The sequence below is a fragment of the Muntiacus reevesi genome, chromosome 7, assembly GCF_963930625.1.
Source record: "Muntiacus reevesi chromosome 7, mMunRee1.1, whole genome shotgun sequence".
NCBI lineage: Eukaryota > Metazoa > Chordata > Mammalia > Artiodactyla > Cervidae > Muntiacus > Muntiacus reevesi.
In genome coordinates, this window is record NC_089255.1 from 98598955 (window position 1) to 98624079 (window position 25125).

Sequence of the window (25125 nt, forward strand, 5' to 3'; positions counted from 1 at the left end):
CTGTTTTCGCTGCTTAATTGTGCGCTCCGTGAGGGTAAGACTAGACTCAGACTGAGTTCCGAAATCATTCTGCGAAAGAATGAATCGTGTACTGGGTTCAGGGGGCTCACAGAAGGGAAGGTCCTGGGGCCCCGGGTTCCCTTCGATCCCTTCGTGATGCTCTGGAGGCAAACGTGCAGGGAGCTGAATCTGAGCTACCTGGCTGGGAAGCGGCCAGGAACTCGGTGCTCTCCGCTCGCTTCTCCCGGCGCCCTGCGCCCTTCGGGGTTCAGAGGCCCACCTCGCCCAGCGCGCTACCGCGCGCCCCTGGGACGCGGAGGCCAGTCCGCCGCCCACAGCCGGGCGCGGCGCGCGGACTATCTGCCGCGGTCGCCGGCACCCCGGGGCGGGGTCCACGCGAGCAGAGGGCGCGCCGCGCCGCTAGGGGCGGGCGCAGGGTGGCCGGGGAGGAAGGGAGAGGGCAGGCGCCAGCCAAGCGGCAGCCAAGGTGCTGCCACGATCTCCGTACTCCCGGTTCCTTCCTGGGGTGCGCGAGAGTGGGGTCCGGCTCTGCCCGCCCCGCCCCGCCCCTCCTGCGGCCGCTCCGGCCCGTCGGGCCCCTCAGGCGCCGAGTGGAGCGCGGAACGCCCCGCGCGCCCGCCTCGCCCGCGCCCCTTCCGGCCGCCGAGGGGGCGGGGCCCCGGCGTTGAGTCAGCCGCGGTCCCAGCGTTCCCCGCGCGGGCGGCGAGCGGGGATCCGGTGACTCACCTCCGCCGCGCTAACTCTCCCCCGTCTTCCCTCACACACGCTCACGCCCGGCTCGACATGGCGGCGGCGGCGGCGGCGGCGGCGGCGACGGCGGCGGCGGCGGCCGGGGACTCCGACTCCTGGGGTGAGGAGAAGCTCGGGGATCGGGCCGGGCCGGCGCTGGCCCCAGACTGTCATTAACGCGGCTCTCTTCCCACAGACGCGGACACGTTCTCTGTGGAAGACCCGGTGCGGAAGGTGGGGGGCGGCGGCACGGCCGGCGGGGACCGCTGGGAGGGCGAGGACGAGGACGAGGACGTCAAGGTGGGTCCGCGCGGGGTGGGCCGGGGTGCCCGCCGGGGGCTGGAGGTCGGACGCGGGGCCCGGGGCGCCGCCCGGGCCTGCGGGCCGTGTGGGGACGCGAGCGCAGGGCCCGGCGGTGCCCTGTTCCGCCGGCCTGAGGGCCGGAGTTGGGCGGCGTGGTCTGCAGAGTCTGCCTGCCGAGTGGCGGGCCCCAGCCCCTCTTAGAGGGTCCGCTCCTGCCCGGACCGCCCGCCAGCCGGCGACAGGCGGTGACAGCCGCGGCTGGGCCGGCCCACGTGCGCACTGCGCGGGGTTGAGAGCGGGGCCCCGGCTCTTCCCAGATGGGGCGTCTCGTAACGCGTCCCTGGGGCTGGTAGCTCGTCTGCAGCCCCAAAGGGAGGGTGAGGTTGGGGCCCCTGGCTCATCCCAGATGTGCGTCTCCTAACCCTCTTGCCTTTCCGAGCTCAGGCGGCCCTCGGGCTTGTAGCTCGTCTGCAGCCCCAAAGGCCCGCTGGTAGAGTTTGTTAGAGCTGTTAAATGTGTGAAATATTGTGGTGTAGTTTCAGCCACCTTTCCGCCCACCCCCCCTACTCAAGTGAAATACTTCTTAGACCCCCTTCTCCCTCCCTGTAGTAAAAGGACGAATTGAGGACTGACCTTAGTGGTCAGAAACCTGGTTAGTCCACACAGCGACTTGAAAAATGGAGCTCTGATAGAGTGGGTTATTCATCTGTGTGGCAACCCGTAAGGAAATACTGATTTCGTGGTTGGAGAAGGCAAAGGAGCCGGTGTTGGTTGTGTTTGTCCTATGCTTTGTATATTTCGTTTGTTTTTGAGACCTCCTGGGGACTCAGCATATGGCTTCAGATGACATTATGACTGCTGCGTTTGTTTTTGTTTTTCTAGTAGCTACAAATCTAAGTGCAGAATGTTAAGCCTCTTATTAACGAAGTTCTCAAAATCTTTATTTCCGTGAAGATAAAATTTAATATGAGTTGGAAAATGGTTTTCTATGGTTTTGATCCATTTAGTGAATGGTTTATTCTTCTGACTTCTACCCCAAGCCCTTGATAACAAACCCTACAAATCTTTCCGCTGGGTTAAAAAAAATTTAAGCTAGATAATCATTATGAACTTTGTGTCCATACTGCTTTTGTTCAGATTTTACTTTTGTCTGATGAGGCGGATGTCCCAATTCATTGAACAGCCTGAGGTTCAGGGATGATGTGAGCTTTTCAAACCTTGGGGTTAATTAATAAGCAACAGTATTGTGAAGATATTTAAATTTTTGTTTCATTTACATGTTGTATGGGAATGGATTGTGTTATCAGCCTAATTGCAAAATATTAGTTACCTCCCTACCCTATAGCAGATTTTGTGTTTTGAGCCTTTAGTTCAGATTTGTCCATTCATTTCTATGCATAGTAGATGTAGGAGTTAAGACATTTGTTAGGAAAATTGGGAATAAGTGAGAAGAAGCGACTAGAGAATCAGGAATTACCAGAAAATGAAGTTTGACTGAAGTAGTCTAGACTGATAGGAGGAAGCCTGACTGAAATTATTGTATCTAAATGGTGTCTGTCCTGATAAAGAGAATTCTGACCACTTGTAACTAATTTTGGAGGTTTAGGAGTTGTAAGTGTTACATAAAGGTTATCTTGTCTCTTAACACCCTTTCAGTGCAGATTTTGTTTTATACAAATAGCCTATTTCTTTTACTTAAACTTTGAAGTTGATCTTTTAGTAGTAGAAAGCCGAACTTGCCCTTTTTATTTCCATGTTGAAATGTTGCTTTCTGCTGAGTTTCTCAAAGATTTCCAAGATAATGGAGTAGTTTGGTTCCTAGGAGTTTAGGATCAGACAGACCTGGATCTATACTGTTGCCTTGACAGTTTCTATTTGTGAACATAAACCAGTTTTTTAATTAACCCTCGCCCCGCCTGCCCCCCATCCCAATCTTAGCATTACTACGGAAGCTATCTCAGGCATTATTTTGCACTTTAAAGGAGATAACATATGAAGCATTAAGCAGGGTTGGCTGACACTTGGTAGACACTGAGTAAACGTTAATTCTCTCTTGCTTCTAGATGTAGTGTTAATTTTTCTGGCTGATGGAAAATATGCTTAGGCTGTTTAGATCTTGCATCTGGGGTCATTTTTGTGCCACGTTGTGTTCTTTAGCTCAGTAGGAGTAAGTTCTCTCCATAATGGGTGTTTACTGTGTATTTTTTGTTTTGAATGGAATGACCATGGTTGTCAGGCAAGTTTTTGCTTGCTCAGAATCTAGAGTTGAAATTTGTCACCTTGAATGGTAATGAGAAGGTTTTCCCTGCTTTCTGAAACTAGAGCATTCCTATCAAACCTTTCCAAAGCTGAAGGAAGTAATTACTTTAGGACATACCTTGCTAACAAATGCACAGGATAAGTCAAGGTAAAGCACAGATGCTCACAGACATAATTCAAAGCTATGGCAGCTTGGTGCTGAGATTCTGAGGCGCTTGGTGGAGAATGAACTTGGCCTTGACGGTGCCGCTCTTGCTACTTAGGGTGCTCACTGCCACTATAATAGCTCAGTGCAAAAACAGATGCACTTTTCAAAAAACAATTTTAAAAAATGCAATTTTCACTTGTCATAAAATTGTAAATTCTCTTTGTATTTCACTTAGCGAACACAGGTACTAAGGTACGTTAGAAAAAGTGAAGTGTCATAAAGTGAACTTTCAAAAAGTAAGGAATACTTTAATAGCAAATTTCTGAATTCTGATGTTCTAATGCTAATCCTTTGGTAGCAGTTGTTAACAAGGTTTAGTTTTCATGAGATTGAATAATCACAGTCCTTAAAGAATACAGTAGGTGACTTTTTGAAAAGTCCTTCAAAAGTAAGGTAGGTAGAAACAGTAAGTTCTTCAATCTGTGTCAGCATCTAGTGTTTAACCTTTAAGAGTATAGGTGTAATGTCATTTTTGTAATGTCCTGAGAAATGAAAGGAAAACTAAGGTCTTTTGTTACAGTAACTTGCTCCAGTAGGTTAATGTCTTTCAATAGACATAGCATTTTACTGCCCTTGACTTTTCAAATAGCTGTCTGATAGTGGCAGAAGTGGATTTAGGTGAAACTAGAATTGCTCATCGGAGAAGGCAATGGCACCCCACTCTGGTACTCTTGCCTGGAAAATCCCGTGGATGGAGAAGCCTGGTAGGCTGCGGTTCATGGGGTTGCTGAGAGTCGGACATGACTGAGTGACTTCACTTTCACTTTTCACTTTCACACATTGGAGGAGGAAATGGCAGCCCACTCTGGTGGTCTTGCCTGGAGAATCCCCGGGACGGACGGGGGAGCCTGGTGGGCTGCCGTCTATGGGATCACAGAGTCAGACACAACTGAAGTGACTTAGCAGCAGCATAATTGTTCATATTCACTTGGGAGGGGTAGGGGAAGGCTGTGCTTCTTCCCAGTTTAAAAGGTGAGAACTGGGGAGCATAGTTTCCTCTCACATTAGCTTTATTTCCCCTTTCTACCCTATCCTGATATCAGTGCACAAGCAGTGGGAGAAATTGTTTGCTTGGTATATATCTCTAGACTCCTTCCCCATTTCTGGAATGATGTGTAGGCTGTGTTGATCATTTTTCCTGCTTACTGTGAGTATCTACCCACTGCAAGTAGGAACAATACAACTTTTACGCCATTTTACTAGTCTCCCATCATTTCACTAAGACAGATTAGAAGCTAGATTTATTCAAAGGGTGTAGAGTTTGTTTTGAGAAAACTTCTGGCTGTAATCAATCATCTCACACATTTGCTTCTATAATGTTATTACAAAATATCTTTAAAAGACCCTAGAGAATTGGATTAGTTGAAAACTGCATGCCTTATTGTGCCCATTCAGCTGTCTGTTAGGATCGTATCCCAGTTAATAGTTTAAATATACCAGAGTAAGGACATTTTTGAAGCATTGGAAACAGCATTTCTGAAGTAGATGATCATATTTCTGTTGGGAAGTTTTCAGAAGGTAGGCATTTTGCTAGGAAATGGATAGTGTGTGTGGAAGGTGTGTGTGTGTGCATCTTATAAAAAATTCTAAACATTTACAGAAGTGGAAAGAACTTTAACAAACCCATGACCAACCTTCTATTTCCTATATTCTGTCTTGCTGTTCTCCTCACCCAGCCAGATTATTTTGAAGAAAATATCAATTGTATCATTGTACTACCCTGACAATTTTTTATAAACTAGTGAGTTTTTAGTTGGGAAGTGTGTTTGTTGCTGAAAAATATTTACCTAATATATTTGCTATCCTGGACCATTGAGAACAAATACGCCATTTGTTTAGTGTTCAGTGTCTTGTTCTTGATCTAGCTTAGCCGGGAATTTGAAGTAGAATTGATAACACTTCCAAATATGAGACAGGTCGGTATTGAGATGGAATTCAGCAGAGTGCTGAGCCATGGTAGTGTGTTAAAAACTTAATGAGTTAAGTGAAGTAGAATTTATTGAGACAGATACCCTGGCTTCCAGAGACAAGCAAAGTACTGAGGTGATGGAAGAACATTTGAGCTTATTTTAAAAACGAAACTTTGCTGTCAGGTCTGGCCATGGCAGGAGCACACGACAAGAGTTCCGATGTTTCTCAGAACAGAGTTGGTGCAGCTTATGGAACACCCAGTGAGACTCTCTTGCCTCAAGAGATCATGCTTCATCTAAACCAAACTATTGTACTTAAGAAGAGGAGGAGGAGGTGTATATATTGGTTAATGGGCTTCTGCTGTGGGGCAGAAGAGTTTTCCTGCTCATAGGAAGCTACTTCTGTTTGATGATCTATAAATATATCTAGCTTAAGTTGGAAAGCATTTTCAGCCTTAAACGTGTTCTCTCATTGCATGTGACATTCTGTAGTTGTACATTATAAAAATGACAGACTAGCCAACTACTGGCTACGTTATTAGAAATAAAAAGAAACCAGGGTTTAAATTATTTCTGTTATGTTTTCAATTCTTAGTTGTCATTAGTTGGGAAGCAGGTTTTAAACTTGAAAAACACCCGTCTTTTTTTAGAGAAATGGCTCAAACGATGCTGGGTGTGTATCTGTAGAACATAAGTATACATAAGCAGATAGTTTATAAACAGCTTCTCTTCTGAGGAAGAGCCTCATTTTAACCCCATTTTAGAAGAGCCTGGTTGATACTGGAGATATTAATACTTTAAATACTTGGAAATACTTTTGGAGATAAAAGAAATACTTTTGGATATTTTAGTTGGAAGATCGATTGGCTACCAGTGATAATTGGTTAAAGAATTTAATTGGATATTGATAGGTAACTCCTGAACCAAAAACAACCATTAATTTTAGCTGTTTCTCTAGTAACCCTTCTTGTATTTTATCTGAATTTATTGTCAGCATTTACAAAGTCTTGATGTTTATGGAAAATTGGGCAGTTTTAAACATTCTACTTTTATGCATTTACTTTTATAACTAAGGATGCAAAAACTGTCTTAAGTTCATGTGGAAAGCTACCTGGCCTTCTGCTTTTGGGATTACATTTGTTTGGAAGTGTGACCAGTCTGTTTTTTCTGATGTCACTGTGCTCCCTTCTTGAGGAGCTTGTCCTCAGTATAGGAGTAACTTCAGAGCAGACTTTTTTCCAGCACTCTGGGGTGAGGGTGCCTTTCATGGTCCGTCTGTGAACTGAGGAGCAAATGTCGTAGTTGTTTCCAGGACTTAGAGATAGGAGCCAGTGTTTTTGCTACTGAAATCTCTTCTGTGCTGAAATTCTAGGTGGCCTCATTACACTTGCACTGACGGGGCAGTTTGAGAACTGTCCAGAATAAGGTTATTCTTCGGTAGCAAAACCAGGGGCGGGGTACAGGCGGGACGTAAAGTCAGGGTGAATGAGACACTGAGAAAGCAGTGATCCGGGTGGGGTGAGGTTTTACTGGCCAAGGGAACTGAGGAGTATCAGCACTGAACACAGATCCTACTGCGCTCTGCTGTTTCGCTGTGTGGGAGTTACTGGGATGGCGCTGCTGATTTTCAGCTACGCCTCGCTCCTCTTGAGCACCTGCTCCCAGAGGCTGCTAGACTCATTTGTTAAAATTAGTAGAAATCCATCACAGGCAATTTGAGATGAATATTTGACATAGTTGTAGCTGGGCATATCTTAGTATGTACCATAACCCTTCTCTTTGATGTGGGATTCCCTGCAATTCCAGGGGACTCCATTCCAGGACTAATTGAAAGAACAAATTTTGGTGTGGAGGGACCTAGTTCCCAGACATTTATACTTCAGGATTCAGGTAAGAAATGATGTTTAATATGACACTTTAAAGAAATCTTGTTCTGTTCAAAACAGGTTCCTTCATTATTTTTCCATTCAGATTGTGTGGTTGTTATCTCTGGACCTTATCGTCCTTAATGTAAAGTGGGGATAACACTACTTTACTTGCAGGATTTTTGTGAGGGTTAACTGTTACTATATGTAAAGTTCTTTGGGGACTTGCCTGGCAGTCCAGTGGTTGGGACTCACTTCCACGGGCCCAAGTTCAGTCCCTGGTCAGGGAACTAAAATTCCACAAACTCTGCAGCATGGCCAAAGAATTTAAAAAATTTAAACATAAAGTCCTTTGCGTAGTGCTTAGTGCACAGTAAGCACTTGGTAAATGCAACCTACTGTTGTTACTATTATCATCATCATCATTGTTACTAGTAGGGAGTTATAAACATTCCCTAGAAGTAAGCAGATAGTTCTTTTATCTAAGAACCATCTAAGCAGCGTACCACTCACAAACCCAGCTTTTATGTTCTATGAAGATTAAAATGACAAAAGACTTCTAGTAGTAGTCAACTTTTAGTTTTAGCTCTCTGGTTCCTTTTGTACAATGGTGTACTGATAGAGCACTTAAGCAAACTGGCAGGGTGATATGGACATGTACCGTCTGATTTCTAACTCGTAGATGTTCAGACAGTGACTCGCTGGTTTGCTTTCACTGTGTGTGTGTTAACTATGAACTGTGGGTTAAATTGCAAAGGTAAAGTGATTATAAAAATACTAATATTCAAAGTTCTTCCCACTCCATGGCAGCCTTGCAGGATTTTTTTTATTTCTTTGGATTTAGATTTTTATTAAGAATGAAGGCTTAGTTTACAGACCTAGCCTGATTCAGATTTACGGCCTCTTGCGTTATGAAGCCAGAAGCTTGGCGTCGCAGCTGTGGCACATGAGTCAGCCCTGCCCCTCCTGCCTTGCCCGTCACCTTCTGCTCAGCTTCAGACTGGCGTGTCCTCGGGTGCCTGATGGTGGCTGAGACAGTGGTCGGGTTACCTGTAGGTTAAAGCCCTATTTAAACACAGGACTGTGTCTTTCTCTGTTAAACTTAAACCTTCTAAATTCTCTGGACCCTTTAGAAGATTGACAGTTGTTTTATGTTTAGCTCAGTGACCCTGCTAGGCGTAGGAGAGAGACTACAGAGCCACCTCAAAGTGCCCCGCCCGAGGTAGGGAGCTGGTTCCATGAAGCTGTTGATCAGCTCTTGATTCTTCTACTGTACTGAGCTTAACTCTTTTTTTTTTTAAATTTAATTTTTAAAAATTGAAATATAGTTGATTTACAATGTTGGGCTTAAATTTTTATAAAGATTTAATTCATCAGCCAGGGTTACGTTGTATGGAATATTGATTGAAATAATTAAAACGATTAGCCAGAATGTTGGATGCTTTTACATTTGGGAAAGTAAGAAGTATAAAGATAGCTCAATTTTTCTTTTAAAACTACTGTGAATTATTTAAGAGAGACTGTTAATTTTGGTTTGGTGGTCTTGTGTTTTAACTGTTAATGGAGAAGCTTTTTTGTGGAGTTATACAGCTTGATATAAACGTTCATATGGAGAAATAAGTGTGCAAGAATGGCCAGGAAAACACTAAAAAACCTGAAAAGGGGGGATTAGCCCCAGCTTACATTAAAAACATACTATAAAGCCTCTAATTAAAACAGTAGGTACTGGTACATGAAGAGACAACAAACCAGTGGGATAGAATAGAAAGCAGAAATAGATCCAGTGTCTAAGAAAACTCAGTATGTGGTTGAATCACAGGGCAGAGATGGGCTTTTTACAAACTGAAGTGTAGTTGGTTGTACAGGCTTCAGGTGTACAGTGTCAGCTCTGTCGTGTCCGGCTCTTTACGACCCCAGGGACTGCAGCACGCCAGGATTCCCTGTCCATCACCAACTCCTGAAGATTGCTCAAACTCATGTCCATCTAGTCAGTGATACCATCCAACCATCTCATCCTCTCTTGTCCCCTTCTCCCGCCTTCAATCTTTCCCAGCATCACGGTCTTTTCCAATGAGTCAGTTCTTCGCATCAGGTGGCCAAAGTACTGGAGGAGCTTCAGATTCAATCCTTCCAGTGACTATTCAGGACTGATTTCCTTTAAGATTGACTGGTTTGATCTCCTTGCAGTCCAAGGGACTCTCAAGAGTCTTCTACAACATCACAGTTCAAAAGCATCAATTCTTCAGCGCTCAGCTTTCTTTATAGTCAAACTCTCACCCATACACGACTACTGGAAAAACCATAGCTTTGATGAGACGGACCTTTGTTGGCAAAATAATATCTCTGCTTTTTAATATGCTGTCTAGGTTGGTCATAGCTTTTCTTCCAAGGAGCAAGCGTCTTTTAATTTCATGGCTGAAGTCACCATCTACAGTAATTTTGGAGCACAAGGAAATCAAGTCTGTCATTGTTTCCACTGTTTCCTCATCTGTTTTCCATGAAGTGATGGGACTGGATGCCATGGTGTTAGTTTTTTGAATGTTGAGTTCTAAGCCAGCTTTTTCACTCTCCTCTTTGACTTTCATCTAGAAGCTCTTTAGTTCCTCTTGGCTTTCTGCCATAAGGCTGGTGTCATCTGCATATCTGAGGTTATTGATATTCCTCTCAGCAATCTTGATTCCAGCTTGTGCTTCATCAAGTCCGGCATTTCTCGTGATGTACTCTGCATTTAAATTAAATAAACAGGGTGACAGTATATAGCTTTGACATAGTCCTTTCCATATTTGGAACCAACATAGTGGTTCAGTTTTTAAAGATGATACTCCATTTATAGTTATTATAAAATATTAGAAAGGTGGACTTTTCAATAGATGGTGCTTTGACAACTGAGTAACTATTTGGGAAAAGATAAAATTAGATCCATACTTAGATCCATCATAGAAAAGAAAAAATTGCAAAGGATCAGAGATCTAAATGAAAAAACAATGGAAGCATACATCTTCTAGAAGAAAATTCCTTGCTTTAAGAAGACTTTCTAATTGACTTGGAATTCAGAGCATTAAAAGAAAAGTTTTTAAATTTTACTCCATAAATGTGGTGGGGTACATAACACTTCGTGGAGAGACACTGTAGGCATTTCCATTAAGAGAAGAACAAGGACTTGATCCCCATTTTCTCTGCCACTGTTCTTTCACACTATACTAGAGGTTTTGCCAGTGCGATTAGATAAGCGAAATCAATTGTGGAGCCACACAAATTGGTGAAGAAGGAATAAAGCTATCTCATTTGCAGATGATGATATGGTAGTATACCTGGAAGACCATAGAGACTCAGTGATGGAGCTAACTTAAGTGATAAATGTAATCAAAGTGGGTTTCAGAGTGGTGCAGTGGTAAAGAATCTTACCTGCCTGCTGATGCAGGAGACACAAGAGATGCGAGTTTGATCCCTGAGTCGGGAAAATCTCGTGGAGTAGGAAATGGCAACCCACTCCAGTATTCTTGATGAAAAATTCCATGGACAGAGGAGCCTGGTGTAGTCCATGAGGTCACAAAGAGTTGGATATGACTGAGCACAACATATATGTATTTACATACATATAGTAGTAGGATATAAAGTTAATGTACAAAAACCTGTAGCTTTTCTATGATAAAATAATAACCAGTTAGAGGACATAAAATGGAAAAAAAAATTTACAATGGCAACAGGGAAGACGAAATACTTAGGAATAAACCTAATGAGAAATACGCAAAACCCTTTAAGAGAAACTTTAAAACATTCTTTGAAAGATACAGAGGTAGGCGTGAACAAATGAAAAGATAGCCCTTTTTCTAGGCTAGGGCAGTTCAACATTATGTCAGTTCTCCCAAAATTATAAATTTAATGTAACACCAAAAAAAAAAAAAAAACCAAAACCCCAGCAAACTTGTTTCTGTGGTGTTAGAATAATAAGGATCACATGGAAAAGTAAGAATGCAAGAATTATTAATGGAGTTTTCTTTTGTTTAGGATAACTGGGATGATGATGATGATGAAAAAAAAGAAGCAGCAGAAGTAAAACCAGGTGATCCATTGGGTTTCCTCTATTTTGGGGTTTAGATCTTAATCTGATGCTTATGTTAAAACAACTAACAAAATGCTGCAAAATTGGAAATTTTGGTTATTTTTAGAAAGCAAGCATCCTTCTGTTTCCAGTTCATTCTCTTCTCCCTGCATCTTTTTTCTCTCTCTCTTTAAAATATAATCAGATTAGAGGATGAGGCATCACAGTTGAATGGTCTAAGTCCCACCTAAAGGACTGTGGGGAAATATGAAAGGAGGCGTTTGGATCTTAGGGGTTAGATTAGAGAGGAGAAAGGAAGAACTTTTCTTATTTGCCAGGAAATCACCATCTAAATTGGAGCTGGGAGAGGTTTGATCTCTTGAAGTATATAAGTATCATGTCTGTCTCATTCATAAACTAGAAAATATTTAAGATTAACTGTGATTAAAACATTTCTTTACTTTCAGAAGTAAAAATTTCAGAAAAGAAAAAAATAGCAGAGAAAATAAGAGAGAAAGAACGGCAGCAGAAGAAAAGGCAAGAAGAAATTAAAAAGAGAGTAAGTCCTATTTATTTTCCATAATACAGAATTCTCACCTCAGTAGTGGTGCAGTATCGTAACAAGCAGCAAATGTTACCTGACCGTTTAAAGGGCTTTGTAAAGGCTGTAAATGGACATCATCAGATAAAGTGATCCCAGACAAACTGAATTTGTGGTTTTTGCAAAAACCAAACCCAGAAGCTTTACGTGTTAGAATGCCTTTTAGATTTTCACAGACATTTGGAAGCACTCAGGACTGCCTTGTGACCATAGTCAGGGATTTTTGTCACTGCCTTGCTGTTCTTGCTAGCTGTGAGCATAGTCTCTTTTGGGGGGGGGGGAGTGTACATTTTGAGTAAATACAAAAAGCACCCATGTCTCTGCCATGTACTATAGAGATGTTTTTGATTATTTGGAACAAGATCAGGAATTTTGTGTTCATTTACTTTTTGAATAGAAAACACATTTACATGATTCAGAAATCAAAATGATATTAAGAGGGGCACCCAACTCTTCACAGATTTGTTCTGTTTCTTTCCCTTTATCCTATAAGTAAATACTGGTTTATGATGTCTCCAAGGTGACTTTATATATTTGTATACAACTGTATGGTCATATGCCACCCATTTTTTACTGTTTTCACCTTGCCTTGATTTAATAATCATGGAAATCTTACCATAGATCATAGCAAGCTTTCTTATTTTAACCTGGTGAAACAACTCCACAGTAAAAGCGCCTAACCACTGGGCCACCAGGGAATTCCCTTGACTTTTTTTTTCAATTAGCAATAATCGCGCCTCGGATAAACCTCATTGGCTACGATACTGCCACTGCGCAAAGCTTCCCTTGACTTTTTATTAAGAGAAATTTCAAGAAAATAGCATAATGGGTCATATACAAATCACCTAAATTTACCAGTTGTTAATATTTTGCCAACTTGCTTCATCTGTTTTTTTTTTTTGCTAAAATATAATCCAATATATAACAGACATTATGCATTTTTCCTTTAAATAGTGTCATTGCTGATCACTGCCTAATTATTTCTTTAGGTGTGGCAGAATGGTGATATTTCATTCTATGACTTCTGTTTTCTTATTGGCTGGCTTTTTTTCCCTTTGTACTAGAAAGCATAAAAGCTTAATTCTTTTAATTACTAATTTTCATAGTAAGGAGCCAGTGTGGTAACTTTAAGAGGTGAAAAATGAAGGATTTTGTGGGTTTCAGTTTTTTCTTTTTGAGTAAATTTATGGTCCTTTATGAATTTCATTTAGATATAGTGATTATTTTTTTTTGATGCTTAAATTGTCCCAGTGTTGGACAGTAGGGGTCACTCTAAGTTGTTCCTATCTTCCTCTGTTTCACAGAACCCTGCTAGTCTTTGAAAGGTTCCTTGTTTTCTGGCACAATAAGCTCATCTGGTAAACTCTTTTAGGCCTGGAATCAGCTACTGTCATTCCTTTTTAGTACCAAATTATCATGGCCAACAATATGTGAGAATGTCTGTTTCCCCCCAGTCAGGAACATTTTAGATACTTTAAATCTTGTATTTGTATATCTAAGTACACTTACATGCATGTTTATATGTTCAGAACAAGCAATGGATTCTTATAGGTCAATCTAAGAAGTTGGTCCTTGAAGTTTAGCATTATACTTACTTTATTGTATCTTGATATTAGTCTCCAAAAATAAAGAAACCTTACACTCAGTGAATTAATTTTATCTTAGGTGAAGTATTGAGTTAAAACACACTCAGTTTTGATGCAGGAAATAAGTGTGTTCAGGTCTATCAATAGTTGAGATAGTTCCCTTTTTCTAGAAAAATCTTCTCCATGAGAAATAAAATGTGACCTGTTTCAGAAGTGGTCTTCTCAATCAAAATCTTCAAACTGCACAGGCATGGATAATTGTGAATAGCACAAATTCCCTTCACCTTTTTCCTACTTTGATAAATATTATCAAAGGTATCTCCTCTTAGTAACATATTTGTTATAGAAACTTATGGTATATAGAAAGGATATAAATTAGACTATTGTCATCTCAAAGAAGTGGAATAAAAAGATAAATAAGGGGGAAAAGTTTTTCTAATTCTTTGAAAAAAATTTTTTTTGTATGTCTACATAATATTACGGATATGCCATATACTTTAACCATTCTGTTGTGGAATATTTAGATCATCTCTACATTTATTTGACATTATGACTATCATAATATTCATTTGACCTCCTTTTGGTTAAATATTTGTGTGCATCTTTGGTTTCTCAAGAGGAATACCTCAAAGTGGAATTATTTGATTAAAGCATATAGTATATTTTAAAGACTTGATAAATATTACAAAAGTTACTCTAGAAAATATTTTTCAGTATACAGTTTTAGCCAGAATTTGAGAGATATTTCAACTTGTCTGCAATCTCAAGTCCTTAATTTAAAAAAATTACCATGAAATAAACCCAGTGTTCAAGTCTCAATTCTTTGACATTACCACTTGTGTTAACCTTCTGTTACCATGGGCAGGCTGCTTAATCTGTGACTCAGGTTTTTTTCCTGTAACATTAGGAAAAGGATATCTAAAAGAATTTACTGTAGAAATACCATAAACACTATGAATGTTTGCTGTTTTTTGTATGTCTAGAAAAAAAAATTATACAGTACAGATATGTACTGTGTTCATTATAACCAGCTGTTATCAAACTTCATTGTTGTCTCATTTTAGTTAGAAGAACCTGAAGAACCTAAAATGCTAACACCAGAAGAACAATTAGCAGATAAACTGCGGCTTAAGAAATTACAGGAAGAGTCTGACCTCGAATTAGCAAAAGAAACTTTTGGTAAGTGGGGGTGTGGTAACAGTGTAGTACTGAAGTTGTAAGAGAATACTGTGGAAGTCTTACTAGTTTGAAAATTCAGAAAACATATTTTTTGAAGAAACATAATAACAGGTATTAGAAAGCAGTTCTTAACCTCTTTTGTTTGTATTTGAGGTTTCATTACTTAACATAGAGTGAGATACATGCTCAGACTTTTGAATAATTTGAGTATTGCATAAAAGATGATTAAGTTATTGAACCCAAATAAAGTATATTGCTGATTTAAGTATATGTTATCAGCTGGGTGAAATTTGGGTGAAGTGTGAAGCCTGTAAGTTTCTGAGGTTTAAATGTTTGACTGTAGAAGTATCACTGTCTTAAGTCTGGTGGGATCTAGACAAGAGCATGCTGGCCTCTTGAGGCTGAGGCTGTCCCTTCTTGGCCTTCACCATGCCCTTCCCTCCAGAGGACTTCTATGTCCTGTCCCATGCCTGCAGCTGTGGTTAGTGTAGAAGATAAAAGGTATGTTCAGGATTCTGTAAATAGGTAGTAAGTTTAGAGAGTTCCAGGGGGAGTTACATGGCACAGAGGATAAAGATACAAAGTCAGAGAAATAGTTAAAAAGTTCTCATTTTATTTTTTTTCAGAGTAGAATATCCTGTTTCACAGTTAAATAACCTTGAGATGAAACCTAGAAGGATCTAGTTATTTTGATCTCTCCCCATCCCTTCTTTAAAATGGACCAAGCAGGCTGACTGTAGTGAACACTCTGCTTTTCACTGTGAGTGTGAGCTGGCCTCTCAGTCTTCAGCAAGCTCAAGAGTTGCTATGGATGCTCCCGTGTACTGGCGAGTGCTTCACATGTCTCCACCACTCTCATCTCATTGCAGCGGGCACGTGCCCATCATCCTGTCTTCATAGGATGGTAAAAGCCACCCATAGTGTTTATTAAAGAGAAGGGTTTATGTGGTAATGAATTCTAAGATGGGACACCAGTTGTCGATTAAAAGCAGAAGCATGTATTCATACAGTGATCATTCGGTTAATAGGATTCTAGTGTGGTGTTTCTAGTACTAAAATATTGGATCAGTGTCAGCAAGTGATTACTTGATTATTGAGGAAGAATCTGCCAGTGCAGCAGACGCAAGAGACGCAGGTTTGATCCCTGGATGGGGAAGATCCCCTGGGGTAGGAAATGTCAACCCACTCCAGTCTTCTTTCCTAGAAAATCCCGTGTCCATGAGGTTGCAGGGAGTTGGACGCGACTGAGCACACACAGCACACACAGGCAGCATCGTGTCTCACAGCCTAGAGTCCTTTTAAGCTAATTTTTCTGCTGGGATTTAACGCATGGTTTACTCCTACTTAGCTTCTGGAATTAGCTGGATACTTTCACAGGAACCATCTTTGTTTGCTTTTTTCCTTTCTCTTCCATCTTTGCTGTGGGCTGTTCTTGGACGAACGCGATTAGAGCATCCCTTTTGTGCCAGGGACTCCTTTGGGCCAGGAGGCCGATGGTTCCCTTCTTAACATACCGTTTCTAAATGCGTGAAATAGAGAAGATTTTACTTACAAAGGAAACCTGTTATTTTGGAATGGGTATCAAAATATTCAAATACCCTGTGATACAGTAATTATGTACAAACCACTTGAATTCTGTCTGAAGATTTCAGTCGACTCAAGTTGAGAACCTCTGTTTTAGAATGAAATAATAGGGTTATTTAGATATCTGATAGGCTTCTAAATTTTATTTTGTGTGTCCCCTTTCTCCTACAGGTGTTAATAATACAGTTTATGGAATAGATGCTATGAACCCGTCCTCAAGAGATGACTTCACAGAGTTCGGAAAGTTACTAAAAGATAAAATTACACAATATGAAAAGTCACTATATTATGCCAATTTTTTGGAAGCCTTAGTTCGAGATGTTTGTATTTCATGTAAGTAATTCTCATCTCTGACCCTTGCGGATGGATTTAAGTAGGGGATGTTATAATACACTGAAGATTTGCTTTTTTAGCAGGTAACTTAGGAATGTTGCTCTGCAAACACACATTAAGTGGTCTTTTGAGGACGCTTTCTTAGTGTTTTTACAATGGCTTCCCAGAGGGACATCTGTGCTTGTTGGCACAACAGCGAATAAAAGACTAGCTTCTTGTTTTATGTTGAAGGGAGCTAAGGAAGTATCTTTTGGGGAAAATCATACAGAATTTTAGAACTGAGACCACAGATGAGTGTCTTTTCACTTTATAAATGAGGAAGCCAGCTGCAAGAGCTGCCACCCATTCTCTGGGTCCATGGATTTCGTTTCGTGCTCCCAGAAGAGTCGCACATTTCAGGGGCGTGGGGAATGGGAGTGACAACCAGTGGTGGTATAGCACCAAGGTGGAAGGGACTAGTTTTGCTACTCTTTACTGATTTTAAGACTGAGGATGAATTCTTCACAGGAATTTTAAAGTGGATTTTCTTTGGGAAATGATTACTAAGTGGAAGGTTCTAAATCTGGTCAGCAATATGCCCGTAGTTGTGGTTTTATTTTGTACACACTTTTTCTGTTTCAGAGGTGCTAACCAAAATTGAACACTTTTTTTGGTAGCTAAAAACTCATGTCTCTTTCCAGCTTTATATTTTAATGGGGTGGAAGGATGTGTTGGCCAAGTTTATTTTCTGGTAGGGCAGGCATTTAAGACTTCTGAGATACCTACTATTTTCATTCTTGTGCTAGAAAATGGAGACCTCAAGGGCCGGGGAGTTGTCATCTATGGGTTTAAGGATTGGCCTTCCATACTGATTCAGATACTCCTCACTGGAAATCAAGGATGTGTTGTTTCCGTAAGGAATGGTTATTTTGTGTGTTTAGACTGGATAAGGAAGAATGGTAGGGGGCACTGTAAGCTGTAGATGTTTCCAGTTTCTGGTTAAGCAGTGGTGTCTTGGCGATTATAGAGCATTATAAAGTTTTGTTGCTGGGCTTGCCATTTTAAGCACTTCTGGTTTGTGAGCCTAGCCATACACTTAAAAGATTCTCTATCATGTTAGGAGAAATTAACAGCCTTTTCAAAGTTACCGAAGTTAATGATGGACAAATTAGATTCGTCATGACACTGTGAAGAATGTGTGTTTTGCTTTTTTAGTTACGCTCTAAAATTCTTAAAAATTATTATTTTTTTTAGTGGAAATTGATGACTTGAAAAAGATTACCAATTCATTGACTGTACTCTGCAGTGAGAAACAGAAGCAAGAAAAGGTAAAAGAGCTAGTTGTGTGGGAAATGTGTATAACACACACACTGGGGTGTAGACATGGTATTTTCACCAAGGTTAGTGAGGAGAAGTCAAGAGTTCACCAACACCATTTATATTGGAATAGAACAGGGGTGTGCCATTATCATCCTTTTGTTTATAAGATATGTTCATGTTTTTCTAAATTAATAATAGAAATTACCCTGGTTTAATTCTGGAATCTCAGACAACTAGGTTTTTCTGGAACCAGAGGCTTTTTTTGACTCTGAGGGTTGCTGTACCAAATAAGGTGCCCATATAAAGTCTTATGACTTAACTCTCTTATCTTCAGCAAAGCAAAGCCAAGAAGAAGAAGAAAGGCGTGGTTCCTGGAGGGGGATTAAAGGCCACCATGAAAGATGATCTGGCAGACTACGGAGGCTATGATGGCGGATACGTGCAGGACTATGAAGACTTCATGTGACGCCTCCCCTTCCCCTGGGGTCTCCCTTCTGTCGCCCACGGTCCCTTCAGCGTGTAGCACAACTCCTTCCCTTTCAGTTCTGCCAAACGCTACAGTCACAAGCGCAGTATCTTTCGTGCTGGTTATTCAATCCCTTGACACTCAGGTGCTAATGTGCAAATGAGGGAACTTGGATCTTGTTGCCAAGGGGTTAAAATTGGGAACCTCTGTTGCTACTAAATCATAGTTTTAAAAAACAAACCTAATGATGTTGTCATTGTTGCTGTCTGATTCCATAGCAGCAGTCACTGAATTGGAAACAAAGGATGCAACATGACAAAAAAAATTGTGTCTTTTTACCAGCACGTTCAGTAATACAGCCTTAACCATACCTCCTTGAATGACTTCATAACTTGTCAAGAAAAGCGGTCTGCTGCAAGGGCATGTGGTGTGCACCTAGTATTAAAATTGCTTTGTCTTAAAATTGAGCGTGAGGATATTAAAAATACATTGTGAAGAAGACTGATAATCTCAGAGTGAAGATACGGCGGCTGCAAAGCACTAGTTTGATAATTAAATGACCAAAACCCTCCAACTTTGAAGCTGAAGAAGGCAAACCTCTCCATTATTGCATTACACGTTGTGGAATCTCTTGACTGCATAGACTGTCTAGTTTCTATTTATCAGACTATTGTACTGACGGAGTGCTTCAGATGGGGGAGGGAAAGTCCTCACCTATTTTATTTGTAATTGTCTGAGAAACAGATCTTCCTTTTTTCTCCAGGGCTGCAGTGGAACAACTTTAACAGGGTTTTGGCATTTCCTTTCCTTTATAAAACATGCTCAGCAAACTGCACCAGTTACCCACAGTTTGGTAAATTGTTATGTTAACAATTATGACATCTGCAATGTTTTATAAAGCAACTAATTTAATAAAGTCACTATTGTGAGGACTTAAATTTTGTGTTACCTCCCAAGAGATATTTTTGGAGAGTATAGAACAAAGCTCTTGGGACTAGAGTTCTCTATATACTTAACAAAGCTTTATAAGTGCTTGATGAGTAGATGTAGTTTTAGAAGAAAAATGATTTGCAAAGTCCTTAATAGTGTCTCTCTAGAGCAACAAAGGTATAGAGCTGCATTCCTCTTTATTTATTTGGAGAAATTATTTGGTTGCTTAGATACTAAGGCCTAATTAAATACCTAGAAGTATTTATTTGGAGTAACTGAGCTTATGTAACTCAGGTGATGGCTGTATGCAGAGACTGGCTGATCTTCTCTATTATATATATCACAGTAATCAATTTAACCAAATCTGTGGTTAAGAGTCTTTGTTGCAGATTGCCACGGAATCAAAAATAGGGACAGAGCAAGTATTTTAAACTTCTCTTAGACAGGAGTAGGAGCCTCAATCAGAGCTCTGTAGACCACCTAGTGGAGATAGGACCATCAAATGATTTGAGGAATTTATAGAATGCAGTGACTCTACAGCAATAATTACAGCCAATAAAGATTGCTTCCTTTAAGGCAGCCAAGGGCTAAGATTTCCTTAGCATTAATAATGACATACACTGAATTTAAAATCTATTTTATTATAGAGATCAGTTTCTAACAAATGGAAATGTATCATCTGTTCCTCAACTGTGTAAATAATATTAAATTCCTTTGAAACTGGAATCTGCAGGCACAGCTATTCTTTACTAAATTATTGTATCATCTCCTAAAGTAAAACTATCCTGAGGAAGATGGAACTTTTGACCTTAATACCAATATATAGATATTGGTATATAGAAAAAAATGATAGAGATGCATATAATCATTTTCGAAAAGGAATTTCCTTGTGAAAATTTCTCATCCTTTTACCCACTATTCACAAAGGACTGGTATGGTCAGTCCTGGTGTTTTACAATCAGACATCAAAGATCCCCACTGCATTTCTCTCTAGGCTGACCACAAACATCTGTAAGTACCTCATTTCAGTACAAGAAAACAGGCACTTAAGAATTCTTGGCAGTAACCATCCTCCCGTGTCATCTGAATCCATCCTAACCTGCCAGCATGTCCTTTAGACAGCAGCCGGTCTGAGGGTCCTTCAGAAGCACATTGACAACATCAAGCTTGTGTTCGTATGCCAGCTTGTAATACAAGTAGATGTCTTCACAATAAGTGAGTAACTTCTTCAGGTTTTTCAGAACAAAGTCTGTAGGCTGATGATGTTTACATCTAATCAGAGAAGCAAGAATGCACAGGTTAAGATACTGTATCTTGGGCAAGGGCTATCAGCTCTGATACTTACTACTGTCTATAAGAGAAGAAGGTGCTTGAGTCTAGGAAATCAGACTAGCGTTAGGGTACTAGTATAGCCCTCACTATCAATGCTTGATAACAATGAAATTTCATTAAAAATTAGTGAAATTTCATTAAAAATGAGTATCTTAATGCTGGCCTTAACTTCCTGCCCCAAAGGGATATTCCGATGTTTAGTGTTTTTGCCACCTCAGGCCAGCTGAGTAGCTCTCCTCCCATTTTAGGTACAGAGCATCGTAAGCAAACTATGCTCATTCCTCTGCATAAATCTGTTAAAAGCTCTTATGCATAAATCTGTTAAAAGATCTTATCCTTCTGGATATTCTTGACATCTCTTTGCTATCTCAAGCCAAGGGGTTAGACATGTTATACCTATACTTAGCTATAAAATTCTTACTCATGCCTGATACTAAAGCAGAGGCATTTTAATACTTACTTTATTGAAATCTCTTCAAATATACTGGGTCTTAATAACCTTTGCTGCTTAAATTCTTCCAAGTAATTAAAGTCTCCTTTAAGAATCACTTGTTGATACAGAATTTCAGCCCAGTCAGGAACAAAGTCATAGGCCTCTGCCACAATAGAAGCCTTAAAAGGATGGAGGGAAGAAGGACACCATTAGAGGCAATGAGTCTAGAAAACAGCTCGACGCTGTGCACGCTCCCCGAGTGTGACCGTCACCGATGATGTTAAAGGCGGTCTATCAGGGTTGGTGAAAAGTTTAGTATTACCCTTCCCCTGACACCCCAAATACCTTCCTTCAGTGTTTCTAATCTTAACACTGGATTAAAAGAACTGCTGAAGATTTTTCTCTCTCACTCAGCTCTGTTCAGTGAAAGGGCCGATTCCCTGATAACTATCCCTCCGTGTTAAAGGGCTGGAACCGACCTCCCCGAAGCCCTGGCTTTCTATGCACGCCCAGAAGTGCACACATTCTGGAAACGCTGGGCTCAGAGGTGCTCACGGGACCACGAGCAGGGATGTTACCCTGAACCTCAGCTGCTGAAGTGCAGAGGCTTAACAGCATGGAGAAAGGAACAGTGTGCTGTCTCGCTGGTCTCCAGCCTCTGCCCAGACAACATGCTGGTGAGAAGTACCACTGTGGAAAGGCAGCTGGATGGATCAGACAGCGGAGTCAGGGGAGCTGGCTGAGCTGAGACCTTTCGGGAAGCCGCTCAGCCTCTGGGCTCTACGACAGGGACACCAGGAGAGACGAGGCTGGCGGTGCTGGTGGGTCTTGACGCTCACCTGGTAGAACCGAGGCAGGGCCGCGATACAGTCCGGCAGCCTGTGGCGGCTCAGGTTGATGAGCATCGTGTTCTGGCCAGTGTTCAGAAAGTGAATCTGCAGCGTTATCAGCTTGGTGAGCCGGTGGCAGTGCAGGGCCTGGCGCACGCAAGAGTCCTGAGGGGTGAGGGTGGAGGCAGGCACCGATGAAGACTTGGGACATCTCCCCTACGACCCCTCCAGCAACGGAACAAAATTATTCCTCCTGCAACACCAAGCCGCAAGGCCAGTCTGGAGTAAGACTCACGGTTACCTTGGCGTAACTCTCTGCTGCGTCCAGCATCAGAGTCAGGGCCTTCAGCAGCAGCTGCTTCAGCTGCTGCCCGTCCTTGAGGCTGTCCTCTGTAGGGGAATAGAGCAAATGTGGGTGCGTCTGGCTCCCAGAGGGGGCTACTCTCTCCCCACTCAGCAGCAGGGTGGGCTAGAGACACCGCCCAGCTCGCGTCCACAGGGAGGCGGGCGTGTCTCACTCGGGTGAAGTGAGATACGCTCGCTCACTCCCTCTCCACACCAGAGTGGGATTCACTGCCCCATCTAGTTCACTCCTCTGAGACATCCTGGCAGGCGTCCACAGCCTCAGCACACACTGGTTCCTGACAGATGACACCTCTGGACGTACAGGCTCCAAGAGGGGTAGAGGGTTCCAACCCCGTTTCCGCCCTTCTGGGACCCACTGGATGAACGTCAAGAAGCCGAGGTGGGTGTTAATCTCCTGGTTTCTTGCCGTTCTTAGCCCTGAGACCCTTCCCTGGCCAGCAGCACTACCCCGGCGGTGCTGCCGTGACCTCTGCATACCCCAGGGCTGAGACTCGATCAGTTTCAGCTGGATGCAGGCAGCTGCCTCGTGGTTTTCCCCGATCTCCCGGCACATGCTGAAACACAGCGCGATCATGTTGTGCTTCTCGCTGTCCCCAGGGCGGCAGCGCTTGATGTAGTCCAGCAGGGCTGTCTTCAGGGTGCCACTCTGCCCAGAAAAAAAGGGATACCAAGGTCTCAACCAGGCACTAAAGAGCAGGCAGGACTGACCTAGTCCTTTGATTCTGAAAGTTCCTCAAAAACTCCCAAGGGAAAGGAAAAGAGAGGCACAAATGAAAACAGATGTTTATGCTATACAGGCACATCCTCTCCGCTGGCTGGGAGTGTGAATGGTAAGACCTGTCAGAGGAAAAGCCTTAACAATGTGCATAAATGCATGAGTCTTCACAATTCCACTCTAAATTCTGTCCCTCAAGAAGTAAGCAGAGGAAAGTGCTAAGATGGATATAACAAGGCTATCTGATAGCAAACAATTAGAAACAATCCAGATGGCCAGAAAAAAGGCTAATGTAGCCATCAAAACCAATGTTGACTTGAAAAGTGAGAAATGCAGGCTATTTCCTATTTGCACAGCATGACACAAGTTTAGTAAAAAATGTAAAAATGTATACATGTATGTAGACATTCATGTTTACATGCTTGTGGGAACATGTGCAAAGAAAGGGCCTGTACCAAACTGCTAGCAGCTCTCTACAGCAGCTAGACACAAAAGGCTTTTTCCATGTTGTTTCCCAAGTGTTGTTTTTGTTTTTAATGTGGAATACTTCACAAATTTCTGTGTCATCCTTGTGCAGGGGCCATGTTAATCTCTGTACCATTCTAGTTTTTAGTATATGTGCTACTGAAGTAAGCAAATGTCTTAAATATGTATTACTTTCGTAATTGGAAACAAAGTTATTAAAAGAATGCTTCAATGCAGAAACAAAAATGCCTCAAAAACAATTTTAAAAGTCCTGAAGGTATCCCTTGCTCCTTTCCTTATAACTGGACTGGTTTGTCCTGAAACCGGCCCAACACTGAGGAGAGTTTTTCTGCTTCTCTTAATGCTTCCTGTTAACTGAGAAAAGCAGGGTACTTCCTACCTGCACAACATATAGAAAAGTATGTCTCTTAATCCTGCTCGGCTAGCCCGAGTTCTCAGATAACAAAAGTGCACCTAGGTTTTAATTAGTTTTAATTAATGTTTTTGGCCCTGCCACATAGCATGCGGGATCTTAGTTCCCTAATCAGGGATCAAACCCGCGCCCCCTGTATTGGAAGCACTGTCCTAAACCACTGCACCCCCAGCAAGGTCCCATAGGGAGGCGAAACGGGTAGAAACAATGAAGCCAATGAAAGGCTTGGAAACAGGCTCTCAGAGTGCATGCCTGGTGTCACACACATGCCTCAGACACACAGCTTGTCTAAGGACAGACAAGAAACCCAGAGGCCAAAGGCTGGCGAGTCAGGGCTTTGCTTCCCAGCCTCCTTTCTGGTCATCGTAAGCAGCTCCACGGCTTTCTAGCCCAGAGCTTGGCACCCACATCTGAACAGCTTAGTAACACTTTTTCATGGTCCCGTGAAAACTCTCCACTCTTAAGGGCCCAAGCAGGTCAATCCAGGGAGGTGAGGGGTCTTGCCCCTGCCAAAGCAGGCCTTGGGACAGTAAGTGAGGAGACTTGTTCATTATTCAGCATCTATCAGCACACCTGTGACCTGGCTGCAGCTCTGGAACCTTAAGCTCCTGGTTTCGGTGTATGTCTGAGGGAGGTCCTTAGTTTCCCGCCCTCCATATCCTGATTGGGATTATTCCTGAGAAAACCTGAGACTCCCGAGTGTCACTAGAACAGCAGCTCAAAAACAGGGTACACCTACAGGGTCCAGCTTCTTCCTCATGAGCACTTCAAAGTAGTGCTTTTTATGCAGCAAATCAAATATGTACGTCATCTCATTGTACCTTCCGATGCCAGTGAGGAGACGCACCTGCAAAGAGAGGGCAGCTTGCATCAGCATTGCTTGGAGTTCTCTGAGCCAGACCACCTCCTCAAGAGTTTGGCTGCTTTCGAATACCAGGCTCCAGCAGGAAGCAGGGTTGATGGCCAGGCGGCCATGCTTCACTCCTTTCCTCCTCTGCCTGTCTTCCTCCCTCCTGATCCCATGCACTCAACAGGGGCCTTCCCTGGAGAATTCAGAAATGCTTCTCACTGGCTGTCCCCTCCTCTGCTGTCTAAACATGACTACCACGTGCTGAAGGCCATCCTCCCCACACTGCTGATTACAGCACCCAACGGCTTGCTCAGCCACGTGGGTCAGTTTCAAGCCTACAGAATTTGCAGCAGTTCAGGAAGCTTGAGTGGTCAGCTCCTTTCAGT

At 42.2% G+C, this 25125-nt stretch overlaps 2 protein-coding genes, 1 non-coding gene and 1 pseudogene across 4 annotated transcripts in view; 1 reads left to right on the forward strand and 3 right to left on the reverse strand.

Moving 5' to 3' along the window:
- The first annotated feature begins 483 nt into the window (after positions 1 to 483).
- EIF3J (eukaryotic translation initiation factor 3 subunit J) lies at positions 484 to 20041 on the forward strand. Of its 2 annotated transcripts, XM_065940720.1 has the most exons (9): positions 484 to 806; positions 837 to 871; positions 947 to 1050; positions 11304 to 11358; positions 11805 to 11896; positions 14589 to 14703; positions 16459 to 16620; positions 17854 to 17927; positions 18254 to 20041. In XM_065940720.1, coding segments are annotated over exons 1-9 (771 nt in total). In that variant the 5' UTR covers positions 484 to 804; the 3' UTR covers positions 18386 to 20041. The 2 variants fall into 2 exon arrangements, with proteins under 2 accessions (XP_065796792.1, XP_065796791.1); XM_065940719.1 differs by having other exon boundaries at positions 484 to 871.
- Positions 12641 to 12720, reverse strand: LOC136172824 (U4 spliceosomal RNA; annotated as a pseudogene).
- Positions 20042 to 20190: 149 nt separating the features above from the next.
- Positions 20191 to 25125, reverse strand: part of SPG11 (SPG11 vesicle trafficking associated, spatacsin) — a 72699-nt gene continuing 67764 nt past the window's right edge. The window contains exons 35-40 of the mRNA XM_065940718.1: positions 24629 to 24736; positions 22754 to 22922; positions 22212 to 22300; positions 21920 to 22075; positions 21108 to 21259; positions 20191 to 20587 (exon numbers count right to left, since the gene is read on the reverse strand). Of these exons, the coding sequence (XP_065796790.1) occupies positions 20410 to 20587; positions 21108 to 21259; positions 21920 to 22075; positions 22212 to 22300; positions 22754 to 22922; positions 24629 to 24736 (852 nt within the window). The 3' untranslated portion in view covers positions 20191 to 20409. The remainder of the gene's footprint in view (positions 20588 to 21107; positions 21260 to 21919; positions 22076 to 22211; positions 22301 to 22753; positions 22923 to 24628; positions 24737 to 25125) is intronic.
- On the reverse strand, positions 23524 to 23628 carry LOC136172751 (U6 spliceosomal RNA). Its single transcript, XR_010664097.1, has one exon. It is a non-coding gene; the product is annotated as a U6 spliceosomal RNA (small nuclear RNA).